This window comes from Leucoraja erinacea, chromosome 36 (genome assembly GCF_028641065.1).
Source record: "Leucoraja erinacea ecotype New England chromosome 36, Leri_hhj_1, whole genome shotgun sequence".
In the NCBI taxonomy this organism is placed as follows: Eukaryota; Metazoa; Chordata; class Chondrichthyes; order Rajiformes; family Rajidae; genus Leucoraja; species Leucoraja erinaceus.
In genome coordinates this window covers 7,597,301-7,612,326 of record NC_073412.1, presented here as the reverse complement: position 1 = coordinate 7,612,326, position 15,026 = coordinate 7,597,301, and the positions used below count along the sequence as shown (strand labels likewise).

The 15,026-nt window shown below is 47.9% G+C and overlaps 1 protein-coding gene across 1 annotated transcript in view; it reads left to right on the top strand.

The window, feature by feature from the left end:
• The window catches only part of LOC129713517 (protein unc-45 homolog A-like), a 35,824-nt gene that overhangs the window by 16,952 nt on the left and 3,846 nt on the right, over nt 1-15,026 (top strand). The window contains exons 10-18 of the mRNA XM_055662596.1: nt 572-872; nt 2,489-2,583; nt 4,046-4,187; nt 5,951-6,091; nt 8,652-8,779; nt 9,470-9,536; nt 11,159-11,272; nt 12,275-12,390; nt 13,470-13,587. Coding sequence (XP_055518571.1) covers nt 572-872; nt 2,489-2,583; nt 4,046-4,187; nt 5,951-6,091; nt 8,652-8,779; nt 9,470-9,536; nt 11,159-11,272; nt 12,275-12,390; nt 13,470-13,587 — 1,222 coding nt within the window. The remainder of the gene's footprint in view (nt 1-571; nt 873-2,488; nt 2,584-4,045; nt 4,188-5,950; nt 6,092-8,651; nt 8,780-9,469; nt 9,537-11,158; nt 11,273-12,274; nt 12,391-13,469; nt 13,588-15,026) is intronic.

Below are 15,026 nucleotides of genomic sequence, written 5' to 3'. Positions count from 1 at the left end.
CCAGCGTAGTGCAGCCCATGGAGTGCAGCAGCAGCAGCAGCAGCAGTGCCTCGCCCGTGGCCCCGTCAGTCGCTCGGCAGCCCGGCCACCTGTCCGACCTTCGGACCTTCGCTTACTGTTTTACTGTTCTTTTAAAAAATATATAAATCATGTTTCTCAGGGTATCTAAATTTTATTAGTTTAAATTATGACTATCGGATGGAAGCTGCATACCAAATCTCGTTGCACCTATGTGCAATGACAATTAAATATATTATTGTTATTATTACACCCCCACCCCTCCTTCTCACGGCCTAATATCGGTTCAGGAGTTGGATGGGGTGCAAGACTTTGCGTGCGACGTGTCGAGGCCTGGGCCGACTCATCATTCACCCAGGCACGGCCGAGTCGGGAATTTGTCCCTTATTTTGACCGTTTTTCCCTTATTTGGGAGTGAGAAAGTTGGCAACGCTAACCACGGATCAGTGGAAAGTTTTTGTTGCATGCTTACCAGTCAGCAGAAAGACAAGACATAGTTGCTGTACCTGGTGCAGGCATTTTTATGTTTAACATGGGTTCTCCCTGTGCGCAGGGGCCACTTTGAGTCTCCGGGAATGGACGGCAAGCTGCAGGCTATCCAGACGGTCTCCACCCTGCTGCAGGGCCCCTCGGAGGTCGGGAACCGTGTGCTGGAGATGAGCGGCGTGCTGGAGTGCATGATCGCCCTGTGCAGCTCGGAGAGGGAGGTGGACCAGCTGGTCGCCGTGGAGGCGCTGATCCACGCCGCGGGCAAATCCAAGCGGGCCTCCTTCATCACTGCCAATGGGGTGACCCTACTGAAGGACATCTACAAGAAGAACGAGAGTGACCACATCAAGATCCGAGCGCTGGTGGTAGGTGGCGGCTGGTTCAGGGGGAGGAAGTTCAGGAATCCTGATGGAAAACTGTATGTATGTGGAGCAAAGGTCGTTATATCTTGGCCCTGATTAGTTCAAGTGAGTTTATTGTCATGTGTCCCTGATAGGACAATGAAATTCTTGCTTAGCTTCAGCACACAGAACATAGTAGGCATTTACTACAGAACAGATCAGTGTGTCCATATACCATAATATAAATATATACACACATGAATATATAAACTGATAAAGTGCAAATAACAGATAATGGGCTATTAATGTTCAGAGTTTTGTCCGAGCCAAGTTTAATAGCCTGATGGCTGTGGGGAAGTAGCTATTCCTGAACCTGGTTGCTGCAGTCTTCAGGCTCCTGTACCTTCTACCTGAAGGTAGCAGGGAGATGAGTGTGTGGCCAGGATGATTATTAAGGGCCATTCTGTGTGTGGCTAAACTTTCGTACACAGAGGACCTGACACTGCCTGCCCTGGCCTTTGCGGAAGCTGCAGTATGATGAACGTTAAGATGGCTGTACAGCGCAAGGACTAATTTGTTGTGCAGCACAAGGCTCTTCATAAGTTCTAGGAGCAGAAGTAGGCCATTCGGCCCATCAAATCTACTCTGCCATTCAATCATGGCTGATCTATCTTTCCCTCTCAACCCCATTCTCCTGCCTTCTCCCCATGACCCCTGACAACTTTACTAATCACGAATCTGCCACTCTCCCCCTTAAAAATATCTATGGACTCCCACAGATTCACCACCCACTGACTAAAGAAATTCCTCCTCATCTCCTTTCTAAAGGTACGTCCTTTTATTCTGAGGCTGTGACCTCTAGTCCTGGACACTCCCACTAGTGGAAACATCCCCTCCACATTCACTCTATCCAGGCCTTTCGTTATTCTGTAAGTTTCAATGAAGGTCGCTTCTCATCCTTCTAAACTCCAGCGAATAGAAGCCCAGTGCCGTCAAACGTTCATCATATGTTAACTCAATCATTCCTGCGATCATTATCGTACAGCACCACTGGGCCCTCTCCAGCGCCAACACATCCCTCCTCAGATATGGGACCCGAAACTCCTCGCAATACTGCAAATGTGGTTTGACCAGTGCTTTAGAAAGCCTCAGCTTAGATAGGCTTTGATGTACAATGCAAGATTCTTCATAGGTATCCTTTGATGTGCAGCTAGCTATAACTGTACAGCACAGTCTGAAGAAGTGCCTTGACCTGAAACGTCACCCATTCCTTTTCTCCAGAGACGCTGCCTGTCCCGCTGAGTTACTCCAGAATTTTGTGTCTTATCTTTGGTGTAAACCAGCATCTGCAGTTCCTTCCTGTACACTAAATAAAGTGTTCAAGAAGGAACTGCAGATGCTGGAAGATCGAAGGTACACAAAATTGCTGGAGAAACTCAGCGGGTGCAGCAGCATCTATGGAGCGAAGGAAATAGGCGACGTTTCAGGCCGAAACCCTTCCTCAGACTGAATAAAGTGAATAAAGTGTGTTTGGAAAGCGAATGCAAGTTGTCAGAGTCGAGGTTGTTTGGCGACGACACTTTCTGTTGACCGGTCGCTGCAGCTCAGCGTGTGGATAACAATCTGTTTCCTGTTCTCAGGGTCTGTGCAAGGTGGGGTCAGCAGGGGGCACGGACTGCAGCATGAAGCAGTTTGCCGAAGGCTCAACCTGCAAGCTGGCCAAGCAGTGCCGCAGGTGAGTTGGCCACTGACACAGTGAAGGCCGCGTTCATAAGGTCATCCGACATCGGAGCGTAACGAGGCCATTCGGCCCATTGTGTCTACTCCGCCATTCGTTCATGGCTGATCTATTTCTGCTGTTCAACCCCATTCTCCTCCCTTCTCCGCGTAACCTTTGACGCCCTTACTTATCACGAACCCACCAATCTCCGCTTTAAAAATACCCAATGACTTGGCCTCAACCGCTATCTATGGCAATGGATTCTACAGATTCACCACCCTCTGGCTAAAGAAATTCCTCCTCAACTCCCAACCGCTTTAAAGATAGTGAGATTAGGGAGGAGTACACTGATGTTCTGGGACAGGTCGATATTAAGACGGAGGAGTTAGGCATTTTGAAAAAATATTAAAGTCTGTAAAGGTCTAAGTTTCCGTAAGAGAGGGGAACATTTTTTAAGATTTGCGAGTCAGTTCTTCATACAGAGAGAGTTGTAGGTGCCTGGAATGCACTGCCAGGGGAGGGGCGGGAAGTGGATAGAACAGCAATCTTTAGACAGACACATGGGGGATAGAGGAAGACAGACCACCTGCAGGCAGACGGGATTAGTTTAAATTAGCATTGTGGTCGGCACAGGCATGGTGGGCCGAAGGGCTGTTCCTCTGCTGTACTGTTGCATGTTCAATATTCGTTGGTCAACTTTCCCCACAGCCTCTCTCTAATCATAGAGCATAGAAACGGGCCCTTCGACACAACTTACCCATGTTAACCAAGATGCCGCATACAAGCCAGCCAGTCCCGTTTGCCCACACACAGTCCCCTTTATCCCACTAGGTAGACAAAAATGCTGGTGAAACTCAGCAGGTGCAGCAGCATTTATGGAGCGAAGGAAATGGGCAACGTTTCGGGCCGAAACCCTTATGCCCCTGTCCCACTTAGGAAACCTGTACGGAAACCTCTGGGAGACTTTGCACCCCACCCAAGGTCTCCGTGCGGTTGCCTGAGGTTGCAGGTGGTGGAAACAGGTAGGGAGACTAACAAAAACCTCCGGGAACCGCACGGAAACCTCGGGTGGGGCGCAAAGTCTCCAGAGGTTTCCATTCAGGTTTCCTAAGTGGGACAGACAGGGGCATTAAGGGTTTCGGCCCGAAACGTTGCCTATTTCCTTCGCTCCATAGATGCTGCTGCACCCGCTGAGTTTCACCAGCATTTTTGACTACCTTCGATTTTCCAGCATCTGCAGTTCCTTCTTAAACCCTTTATCCCACTAAACCTTTTCTCACCGAGAAATATTTGATTGTCAGGAGTGGGAATCGAACCCACGCTTGTAGCGGAGACTGCGACCTCAACACAGGCCACTCGAACCATCCTGACCACAAACTTGACAAGGGAGAGTTTGACTTGTACTTCATTCATCAAGGTGGGGGTGGGCGATACTGAAGGCAGCCTCTGATCTCGCTGGTGTTTTTACCTTGCCCAGGTGGCTGTGCAATGACTCGATTCAGTCCAGCACACGGCGCTGGGCCACGGAGGGCCTGGCCTACCTGACCTTCGACGCTGACGTCAAGGAGGACTTTGTGGCTGATCAGCCTGCAATGCAAGCCATGTTTGAACTGGCAAAGGTACGTCCCGACTGGAGTGGAAGACACAAGGGGATGACATAGAATTAAGGCACTGAAGTTTAGGGGTAACATGAGGGGGAACAGTTACTCAGAGAGTTTGGATGTGTTCGAGCTTGGAAGGTGTGGACAGGTTGTTTTATCATTAAAAAAAATTGGATAGTTATATGGATGGGAAGGGAATGGAGGGTGTCTGAGCGCAGGTATATGGGACTGATACCTATGTGTCGGCACGGACTAGAAGGGTCGAGATGTAGTCCGTGCTGTAATTGTATGGTTATATGGTCCCTAGTGGAGTGGTGGACACAGAGACCTAGTGTGCACGCGTGGTTCTGCAGTTATCCCCTTTGGATTGTTCCAGTGGATTGTGACTTGTTGAACATTAACCTGAGGTGCTTGATACCTTTGGTCAGGCAGAGCAGGGGTGTAGTCTGTAGTCACCTCCAGCCAAACCTTTGCAGGTAGGTCCGTCCATAAGTGATAGGAGCAGAAAGAGGCCATTTAGAAACATAGAAACCTAGAAAATAGGTGCAGGAGTAGGCCATTCGGACCTTTGAGCCTGCACTGCCATTCAATATGATCATGGCTGATCATCCAACTCAGTATCCTGTACCTACCTTCTCTCCATACCCCCTGATTCCTTTAGCCACAAGGGCCACATCTAACTCCCTCTTAAATATAGCCAATGAACTGTGGCCTCAACTACCTTCTGTGGCAGAGAATTCCACAAATTCACCACTCTCTGTGGAAAAAAATTTGGCCCATCAAGTCTACTCTGCCATTCAATCATGGCTGATTTATCTCTCCCTCTCAACCCCATTCTCCTGCCTTCTCCCCATAACCTCTGACACCCTTCCTCGTCAAGAATCTGTCAATCTCCGCCTTAAAAGTATCCATTAACCTAGCCTCCACAGCCATCTTTGGCAATTGATTCCACAGATTCACCACCCTCTGACCAAAGAAATTCCTGCTCATCGCCTTTCTAAAGGTACGTCCTTTTATTCTGAGGTTACGGCCTGTGGTTCTCGACTCTCCCACTAGTGGAAACATCCTCTCCACATCCACTCTATCCAAGCCTTTGGCTATTCTAGGTGTTAGTTAGTGCCAGGGTGCTGCCCAACCAGGCCAGAGAAAAAAATTAATTCTAAAATTTTGGGGCCCACGGGACCCAATCGGGTTTGGAGGAAAGAAAACCGTTGGACAAACCCATGGTCTCCTGATTACTTAAAGGGTCTTTGTCTAGTCGGGCATTGGTGTGTGGAGACGATGTTTTTTATTTTTAGTCCATTTAAATCTTTTTCCTTTTTCCTTTTTTTTTTTTTTTTTTTTGTTTTTGTGCTTTGTTTTTGATCTTTTCTTCCTTTACAGTGGTGAGCTAGTTTTTTAATGAAGAAAAAGGCAAAAAGTATTGGAGACAATGTAATAATAACTGACAATATTATCAATTTAAAAATGTAAGACAGTAATGATGTAATAGGTTATGTACCTATCTCCAATAAAAAATATTTTCAACAAAAAAAAAAAAAAATCGTCTGGACTGGTCCATGGATAGGACAGGTTTCAATAGATGGGAGTGGGACCGGGACAAAGGTGGGCGTGAGACTGGCTTAGATGGGTATCTTGGGCAGGTTGGGCCGAGGGCTTGTTTCGTGATGTATGGCTCGCTGGGGCTCGACAACTACCTGCTGGTTGCCAGTGCCGTTGGGGACTGGACGCACACGTGGGGGTGTGATGTGATGTGATCTCTCGCCTTTCTCCCTCTCCAGTCGGAAGATAAAACCGCCCTCTTTGCAGTGGCCTCCACCCTTGTCAACTGCACCAACAGCTACGACAAGGAAACTCCCGATCCACAGATGCTGGAACTAGCCAAGTACGCCAAGCAGCATGTCCCGGAGGAGCACCACAAGGTAGGGCGCAATCTTTTCAAAAAAATTCAAAAATAAACTTTATTGAAAGTAAAAGAATATGTACAAAACAGGAACTGTGCAAAAATTCTCCCGACGGCTGTACATACATTCAATTAGTCGTTACATAGTGTTGTCACAATTTTACCCCCCCCACCCTTACCACTCATGTAGCCCCCTGGGGTGATATCCCTTCCCTTGTTTTGAGGGGCGTTTCCACCACACCCTGCCCCCCACTATCCGGCTGTGGGAAGTCCATACATCGCCACTTTTCATTTCACTGCACATCTCGTAAGTCACAGTTTAAGGATAAGGGGGAAATCTTTTAGGACCGAGATGAGGAAAACATTTTTCACACAGAGAGTGGTGAATCTGTGGAACTCTCTGCCACAGAAGGTAGTTGAGGCCACAGTTCATTGGCTATATTTAAGAGGGAGTTAGATGTGGCCCTTGTGGCTAAAGGGATCAGGGGGTATGGAGAGAAGGCAGGTACAGGATACTGAGTTGGATGATCAGCCATGATCATATTGAATGGCGGTGCAGGCTCGAAGGGCCGAATGGCCTACTCCTGCACCTATTTTCTATGTTTCTATGTGTACGTGACGTATAAACTTGACTTGACCCTAGACTGGTGCTCTCCTCCCCCCCCCCCCCCCCCCCCCCCCCAGAGTCTCGGCGTTGGCTGCACCGGGCTTCAGTGCGTCCCGAAGGTCGAGGGCGATCGTGCCGTGTTTGCACAGAGTGACGCAGCTCGGGCAGCGTGTCTCAGAGCTAGAGGCATCTGCAAACTCCATCACCATTTATCCCCCGGTGCTTCCACACTGCTGACCCTGTGCTTCAGTGCCACTTTCTTTTCTGAACCCAGCACCTACCAATTCCCTCCGTCTAGAAGTCTGTAATCTTAGCCTTGAGTACACTCGACACTTGAGACAATAGACAATAGGTGCAGGAGTAGGCCATTCGGCCCTTTGAATCAGCACCGCCATTCAATGTGATTATGGCTGATCGTCTCCAATCAGTACCCCGTTCCTGCCTTCTCCCCATATCCCTTGACTCCGCTATCTTTAAGAGCCTTATCTAGCTCTCTCTTGAAAGCATCCAGAGAACCGGCCTCCACCGCCCTCTGAGGCAGAGAATTCCACGGACTCACCACTCTCTGTGAGAATTGAGCGCCCACAGCTCTTTGGGGTTCTGAACTCCAAATATTCTCTACCTTCTGAGCTTATGATTGTTATCTCCACCACATCTGAAATGCAGCTGACAGCATGTTTTGTCGACGCAGACGCAAGCTGAAAATAAATGTTACAAAGGGCAGGAGTAACTCAGCAGGTCGGGCAGCATCTATGGAGGACAGGAGTAGATGATGTTTCAGGTTGGGACTCTTCTTCAGACACAATCCGGAGAAGGTCGGCGTCTGAAGAAGGGTCCCGATGCAAAACATCGCACATCCATGTTCTCCAGAGATGCTGCCTGAACTGGTGAGTCAATCCAACACTTTGATTCTTGTTTCTAACAACATGTTCAAACTGCAGTGAGTTTAACAATTGATTCGGTGCTGTTCTCGTCTCCGGTGTGAGTGTGGTGTGGTGTGTGGTGGTTATCTGCTTAGACGATAACATTCATGTCAAAATAAAAAATATAATATGTGTAAGGAACTGCAGATGCTGGTATACTGCAGATAGACAGAAAATGCTGGAGTAACTCAGCGGGACATGCAGCATCTCTGCAGAGAAGGAATGGGTAACAAGATCGAGAACCTTCTTCAGACTGAGGTGTTCAGTTAAACAATCGCCGAGCGTGCACTTGGTCTCGCTGATATATATTTGCTCTGCCATTTCAAGTCAAGTCAAGAGAGTTTTTTGTCATGTGTCCCAGATAGGACAATGAAATTCTTGCTTTGCTGCAGCACAACAGAGGATACAATATATATATATATATATTCCATTAGTTAAATTATAAGTAAATATTTGATTAAATGAAAGAATTGTAACAAGTGTATTCTGAGTGATTTGATATGGGTAGTTAGAGGAAATACAGGCTAACTACAGACTTGGCCCCAGTGTACGTAGTATAGTGTAGTGTATGGTGATTTCTGGTTGGTAGGTCGAAGGGCCTGTTTCCACGCTGTATCTCTAAACTAAACTGCCACAGTTTTTATCCACGAGTAGTTGCTCTACTCAACAGCCAAAAATCTGTAGCCTCCCTTTGATCTGGTATTTTGTTGGTTCACATGTTTGATCAATGGTGTTTTATCATTAACGTTTTATTATTATTAATGTTTAGTGTTACTGTCACTGTATGTCATGTTGTTACTTGTGGGTGGAGCACCAAGGCAAATTCCTTGTATGTGAATACTTGGCCAACTTACTTACAAAACTAAACCATAATTAGTTTACTTTAGTTTACTTACTTACTAAACTAAACCATAATTTTTCACATTGTAAAATCAAACATCCTACATATCATGTGTATAATAGTGTTAGGATTATTTTTCTTTATAACTGCGGTTGCCTAGAAAATTGAAAGCAGATTCAACATTGCGGTGACATTTTCTGAAATGTAGGATAAACGCAAGTATGTGGGGAAACGGATTGGGAAGCTGCTGAAGACAGGCGTGGTGTCCGCACTGGTATGCATGGCGAAGAGAGACAGCCCGGCTCTGACCGATTCTTGCAAGGAGATGATTGCTCGGTGAGTATGATCAGCAGTGGCTCCATACATTGACACACAGGGCAATGTATCGATTGCTGTTTCATGGCCAGATAATTGACATTTGGCCCATTGGGTCCTATGAGGTATTTGAGGCCAAACTTGACCAAGATACTCCAGAACCAGGGTCCACAGTCTTTGTATAAAGGGAAGGCCATTTAAGACTGAGGTGAGAAAAAACTTCTTCACCCCAGAGAGTTGTGAATTTGTGGAATTCCCTGCCACAGAGGGCAGTGAAGGCCAAATCACTGGATAGATTTAAGAGAGTTAGATAGAGCTCTAGGGGCTAGTGGAATCAAGGGATGTGGGGAGAAGGCAGGCACGGGTTATTGATTGGGGACGATCAGCCATGATCACAATAAATGGCTGTGCTGGCTCGAAGGGCCGAGTGGCCTCCTCCTGCACCTATTTTATGCCTTATTCTCTGAACCTCTGCAGCGGATGGGGAGAGCAATCGATCGCTGGTGCTTTCTCATTACACGAGTGAAGTACATACACATAGCGAAATTATTTTCTTACAAACAGTCCATTAGAGTATTGCCACACCCAAGTACATCCCTGATTAGCAATTGTCCAGAAATAGTCTGCTGAGCCCGCATGCAAGAGGCACCATGAAACAGCAGAACATACAGCCCGGCGAGACTGATGGCTCCAACCCTCTCTGTATTCCAGGGTGTTCCTGGCTCTGGTGGAGGCCCCAGAGGACCGTGGAGTTGTGGTAGCCCAGGGAGGAGGGAAGGTGAGTGAGCCGGCTTTTATTCTGTGGGACTGTCGGGATGAGGACGGTGAAGGTGACGGTGGGAATGCAACGGGCTGTCTGGCAACAGTTGATTTTCACTTCCGAATGCGCCCTCTGGTGTTGGGAAGCAAGGCCACAAGGAGCCACAGCCCTGGAATATCAGACAACGAACTGCCCACACATCCCAACGATGTGTCGACAAGTTAGTGAAGGTTACTCCAATGTGACTGGAATCTACCGCCAACAGTAGTCTTGATATGTGGCTGTGTTTTTTGGTCAAAACCCTTCTTCAGACTGATGTAGGGTGGGGGTGGGCGGAAAGGAGAAAGGAGAAAGGAAGAGGAGGAGCCCAAGGGCTGAGGGAGAGCTGAGAAGGGGAGGAGACCGCAAGGGCTACATTTTTTGGCCGAAACCCTTCATCAGCCCGAAAAGTTGCCTATTTCCTTCGCTCCATAGATGCTGCTGCACCCGCTGAGTTTCTCCAGCACTTTTGTCAGTCTTGATATGTGATCAGCCATGATCACGTTGAATGGCGGTGCTGCCTCGAAGGGCCGAATGGCCTTCTCCTGCACCTATTGTCCATTGTCTATTGATAAGTGTTTAATTGACAATAAGATAGAAATTCCAGCATAGAAATGAGCCTCATCCCATTTGGTCCATGTCAGGGTTTATGCTGCACAATGGTATCTCCGCATCTCCCTATTTCAGGTTTAAAATATATATTCCATTGATTTCTCCTTCATGTCTTTATTTTGCTTTCACATAAATCACAGTGGCGTAACGGTAGAATTGTTCCCTCGGCTGCTGTCTGTACAGAGTTTGTACTGTCTCCCTGTGACCGTGTGGGTAAAGGTTTGTGGGTTAATTGGCTTTGGTAAAAATTATAAATTGTTCACAGTGTGTAGGATCGTGTTGGAGTACAGGGTGACCGCTGGTTGGCGCGGGCTCGGTGGGCCGAAGGGCCTGTTTCCGCGACCTATCGCCAAAGTCTAAAGCAAATCAAACACTGTTATTCCCCTCGAAGCTCACTGTAAGTGCAGGTACCATTTACTCATCTAATCAGATTGATTAGACTAGCTTGTCCCTAGCTTTGGACTCAATGGAAACATCAGTGGAATGGCCCCCAGGCAAGTTCCCAAGATCTGTGGCTAATGATAGCGTCACCTCTGTCGCTGTGAATTGCTGGAACTGTATTGTTGGTTCGGAGCTTCGGAGACTCCGGAGACTCCGGCTGCAGGCCCGGTGGACGGTGACATTGGGAGCTCGCGGGTCCCTGGTGGGAGACCGCTTTCCGGAGCTCCCGCAACGGCAACTTCTCCTACTCGAATTGCGGGGTTGAAAACAACTTGGAGCGGGGCCTTACATCGCCCGGCGCGGGACTTGCCATCGCCCGCCGGGGGCTTTAACATCAGGAGAAGAATGGAAAACAGGGGAGAGACAATGACTTTTCCTTCCATCACAGTGAGGAGGAGATTCACTGTGATGGGTGTTTGTGTACATTGTGTTAATTGTGTGTGTCTTGTTCCTTCTTGTTGTATGACTGCGGAAAACAGATTTTGTTTGAACTTCATTTGAGGTTCAAATGACAATAAATGCCATTGTATTGTATTGTATTCTCACAGGCATTGCTCCCTCTGGCCTCAGAGGGCACTGAGGTTGGCAAGACCAAGGCTGCCCAGGCACTGGCAAAGATCACAATCACTTCAAATCCAGAGATTGCTTTTCCTGGAGAAAGAGTAAGTGCAGAGGATTTACTTCCAAAGGGTTGTATCTCTTGTTTTACATTTTTCACAATTAATTGCACTTTTCTCAACTTTAAATATTCAGCATAAGTGCACCTGGACTACCCCTGCCAAAGTCTGTTGCCGCACATCCGAGTCATAAATTCATAATCCACAGGAGCAAAAGTGGGCCACGCAGCCCATTGAGTCGATTCTGCCATTCAATCATGGCTGATCTACTATTCCCCCTCAACCCCATTCTACAGGGAGAGGTTGGGCAGGCTAGGTCTTTATACCCTGGAGGGCGGGAGGCTGAGGGGTGATCTTACAGAGGATGTGTAAGATTATGAGGGGAATAGACAGGGCGAACGTGCGGAGTTTTTTACCCAGCGAAAGGGAATCAAGAACCAGCGGGCATTTAAGATTTAAGATGGAAGGAGTAAGATTTAATAGGAAACTGAGGTGAAACTTTTTCACTCAGAGGGTGATGGGCATATGGAATGTTTAAGAAGGAACTGCAGATGCTGGAAAATCGAATGTAGACAAAAATGCTGGAGAAACTCAGCAGGTGAGGCAGGAGCGAAGGAAATTGCTCCATAGATGCTGCCTCACCTGCTGAGTTTCTCCAGCATTTTTGTCTAACTGGGCATATGGAATGACTGTCAGCGGAGGTAGTTGGGGCAAATGCTATAACAACATTTAAAAGACACATGAACGTGCTTAGCTAGAAATGGCTTGGAAGAAAATGGGCTAAACGCAGGCAAGTGAGACCTAGTGTAGATGGGGCATCCTTGTTGGCATGGGCAAGGTGGGCTGAAGGGGCTGTTTCCATGCTGTATGAATCCATTGACTCTAATAGTGTATCAAGTGTTCTGACTCCCCTTATCGCATACATGTCTAAGCTAGTGTCAAGCATGTCACACTGGTGCAATGGAAGGTACTGTGCCGAGGTTGGCGGCTGAGGCATTGGAAATGGTCACAGAATAAACTGTCTCCTTTTGGTCTCTGCGTTGCCAGGTTTACGAGGTTATCCGACCCCTCGTTAGCCTCTTGCACCTTGAGTGTACGGGGCTGCAGAACTTTGAGTCGCTGATGGCGTTGACCAACTTGGCTGGAATCAGTGAGAGGTTGAGGTGAGTGTCTCCCTCAGAAACTCCACACGGACGAGCACCTGTAGTCAGGATCGAACCTGAGTCTCTAGCGCTGTAAGACAACACCTCTACCGCTGCGCCAGCGTGCCGCCCTTATAGACAATAGGTACAGGAGTAGGCCATTTGGCCCTTTGAGCCAGCACCGCCATTCAATGTGATCATGGCTGATCATCCCCAATCAGTACCCCGTTCCTGCCTTCTACCCATATCCCCTGACTCCGCTATTTTTAAGAGCCCTATCCAGCTCTCTCTTGAAAGCATCCAGAGAACCTGCCTCCACCGCCCTTGGAGACGAGGAAACAGCTTTTCTCACAGAGAGTGGTGAGTCTGGAATTCTCTGAGGCAGAGAATTCCACAGACTCACCACTCTCTGTGAGAAAAAGTGTTTCCTCGTCTCCGTTCTAAATGGCTTACTCCTTATTCTTAAACTGTGTGTGGCCCCTGCTTCTGGACTCCCCCAACATCGCGAACATGTTTCCTGCCTCTAGCGTGTCTAAGCCCTTAACAATCTTATATGTTTCAATGAGACACCCTCTCATCCTTCTAAACTGCAGAGTGTACAAGCACAGCTGCTGCATTCTATCAGCATTTGACAGACCCGCCAACCCTGGAATAAACCTTGTAAACCTACGCTGCACTCCCTCAATAGCAAGAATCTCCTTCCTCAAATTAGGGGACTCACATACACTTATATGTGAGTCCCACCAGCCAGTGTTTAGCCCATATCCTTCCAAACTTTTCCTATCCGTGTTCCTGCCAAAATGTCTTTTAAATCTTGTTAAAGAGCCATTTGAAACCCGAATCCATCTTAGTTCAGGCTGGTGTTTCATTTGACCAGGTTGCAATCGTGCTATCACTTACTGCCACTTGAACCTTAATAACATCATCTGACTGCATCCATGTCGCCACTCACCTGCTGTGGTAAACCATCAGAAACACGCTGGTGTCTTCTGACAACTTCTACTTGGACACTGGAATGATTCCTGAACCCACTATGTTCTGATTTAGATGAGGGTTCTTCGATTAGTCAAGGCTGATTCATCTTTTGACTTCTTGTTTAGGCAGAAGATAATTAAGGAAAAAGCAGTGCCAATGATTGAGAGCTACATGTTTGAAGACCACGAGATGATCCGACTGGCAGCGACAGAGTGCATGTGTAACATGGTCCTGAGTGAAAAGGTGAGTGGCCTCTGGGGTCTCTCTGGTGTTGTCGATGTGTCATAACAACGGGATTAACGGCTCCGTCGACCCTTTCTGCAGGTAAATGGCCCATCATGGTACGTACTGCAGTCACATGGGACGTTCCGGTTACAGGTACTCAGTGTGAAGAAGGGTCCTGACCCAAAACATCATCTGTCCATTCCCCCCACAGATGCAGTCTGACCCCTGAGTTCCTCCAGCACTTTGTGTTTTGTTCAGGATTCCAGTGTCTGCAGTTTCTTGTGCCCCCATTCCAACGTGGTTGACTTTGGACTGGTCTTCCAAGCCAATCAGACTTTGGAGCCAATTCCGTCTGTGGAATTCTCTGCCTCGGAGGGCGGTGGAGGCCGGTTCTCTGGATGCTTTCAAGAGAGAGCTAGATAGGGCTCTTAGAAATAGCGGAGTCAGGGGATATGGGGAGAAGGCAGGAACGGGGTACTGATTGGGGATGATCAGCCATGATCACATTGAATGGCGGTGCTGGCTTGAAGGGCCGAATGGCCTACTCCTGCAGCTATTGTCTATTGTTATTTTGTTGATGATTCCAGCGTCTGGAGTTTCTCTTTCCCCTGGTACTGTCCCCACTGACTTGGCTGAACTCATGCAGGAGGGGGGGAGGGTGTAACTGGAACAGCCAGACCTACCAGACCAGTGCCTGGCTCAGTCCATTGTCCCAGTGAAAGTGCAAGGCTATGGATGTTGCAATCGCAATGGTGATACAATTGATGAAGCAATGAGAACTGACCTGAATTGCATTGAATTTTCTAATCAAAACTAACCAGCAGAATACAGAGAGAACATGCTGGTGATACACAAATGAATGAATAATACTTTATCATTTGGAGTAACTCAGCGGGTCAGGCAGCATCTCTGGTGAACATGGATGGATGACGTTTCGGGTTGGGATTCTTCTTCAGACCTGAAGCTAGGGTAAGGGTTAAGAAAGGTCCGGACCTGAAACGTCACCTATTCATGTTCTCAAGGGATGCTGCCTGACCCGCTAGGTACTCCAGCACTTTGTGTCTTTCCTTGGTAAGCCAGCAGCTGCCGTTCCTTGTCTTTACCTGCAGGAGATGCTCAGTTGATCAAACATTCAGATTCAGATTCAGATTCAATTTAATTGTCATTGTCAGTGTACAGTACAGAGACAACGAAATGCATTTAGCATCTCCCTGGAAGAGCGACATAGCAAACGATTTGAATAAATAATAATAAGTGTCCGAGGGGGGGGGGGGGGGGGTGGTGGTGATTGGCAGTCACCGAGGTACGTTGTTGAGTAGAGTGACAGCCGCCGGAAAGAAGCTGTTCCTCGACCTGCTGGTTCGGCAACGGAGAGACCTGTAGCGCCTCCCGGATGGTAGGAGGGTAAACAGTCCATGGTTGGGGTGAGAGCAGTCCCATGTGTGCATCATCTGTGG